Genomic DNA, 1,090 nt, shown 5'->3' on the forward strand with positions numbered 1-1,090 from the left:
ACGGGGTGGCCCTTCTGTCCCCCCTGGGTGGTGTGTGGGGACAGACAGGGAGCCAGCTGAGTTGGCAGGACCGTGGCCAGAGGGGTTGTAGGACTGGAAGTGTTTTGTGCCCCTTGGTGTTGTCCTTTTTGCACCATGACAAGTCATTCTCCCTATCCTCAGCCTTGGCATGCCCTGCCCTGTCCTGTGGGGCTCTGCCAGGGACCCCCATCCCTCCATCCCCCTGCTCCTGCCCCACTGGTGTCCCCTGACTGAGGTGCAGGGACAGAGGAGTGCGATCAGGACTGTTGGCCATATCCAACCCAGCGTCTGTGCTCCTCCCCAGCTGCTGACGAGGAGAAACTCCCACTCTCTTGGCTGAGCTGGGCTTTGGCATGTCCCTGGGCTCTGACCCCTCTGCCAGAGTCTCACCCGCTCGTGTTTGCTCAAGCTGCTGCCTCCTGTTGGCTCTTGGCCCCCTTAACCCCTTGGAAGAGAGGAGCCAGGAGCTCTGGGGTGGGCAGAGCCACTGGGGGAGTGAGGTGGAGGGATTGAGGTGGAGAGATTGAGGTGGAGGGATTGGGTGATTCTCCTGTCCCTGTCCCACACCCCTCTCCCACCCATGGCAACCCTCCAGCCCTGGGCTCTGGGGCACAGCCATGGAGCCAATTTTGGCTTGGCATGGTGTTGAGGCTGTAGCTTCCTCCAGCAGGCCAGACCCCATCTCTCCTGCTCTCCAAGGGGAGCTGCAAGGCCATGTGGGGTCCCAGGGGCTGCTCCCGGCTCCGCTGCTGGTGGGAGGACTCTGGATGCCGGTGTGGCTGACTCAGCCTTTGGCCCTCGGAGAAGCTTTTGTCTCAGCTGCAGAGTCAGTTTGCGGCAGGGAAGGGGCCTGGCCGGGGCTGGGGCAGCTCTGTCCCCACAGCTCAGGGTCTGCTGAGCCCACGGTCTGTCCCCACAGTCCTGTGCATCCTCGGAGGATGACAGCGTGTCCTTCCGGAGCCGCACGGCCTCCTGTGCCACGGACAGCACCTCTGAGGACGCCCTCTCCATCCGCTCCGAGATGATCCAGCGGAAAGGTATCCATCTGGGGGCTGTGGGACTGGGGGGA

General features: G+C 63.2%; 1 protein-coding gene across 1 annotated transcript in view; it reads left to right on the plus strand.

The window, feature by feature from the left end:
- The window catches only part of KIAA1522 (KIAA1522 ortholog), a gene marked incomplete at both ends in the record, with an annotated part of 2,501 nt that overhangs the window by 431 nt on the left and 980 nt on the right, over positions 1 to 1,090 (plus strand). The window contains one exon of the mRNA XM_009070919.1: positions 941 to 1,058. Coding sequence (XP_009069167.1) covers positions 941 to 1,058 — 118 coding nt within the window. The remainder of the gene's footprint in view (positions 1 to 940; positions 1,059 to 1,090) is intronic.

This window comes from Acanthisitta chloris, unplaced genomic scaffold (assembly GCF_000695815.1).
Source record: "Acanthisitta chloris isolate BGI_N310 unplaced genomic scaffold, ASM69581v1 scaffold11013, whole genome shotgun sequence".
Classification (NCBI taxonomy): Eukaryota; Metazoa; Chordata; class Aves; order Passeriformes; family Acanthisittidae; genus Acanthisitta; species Acanthisitta chloris.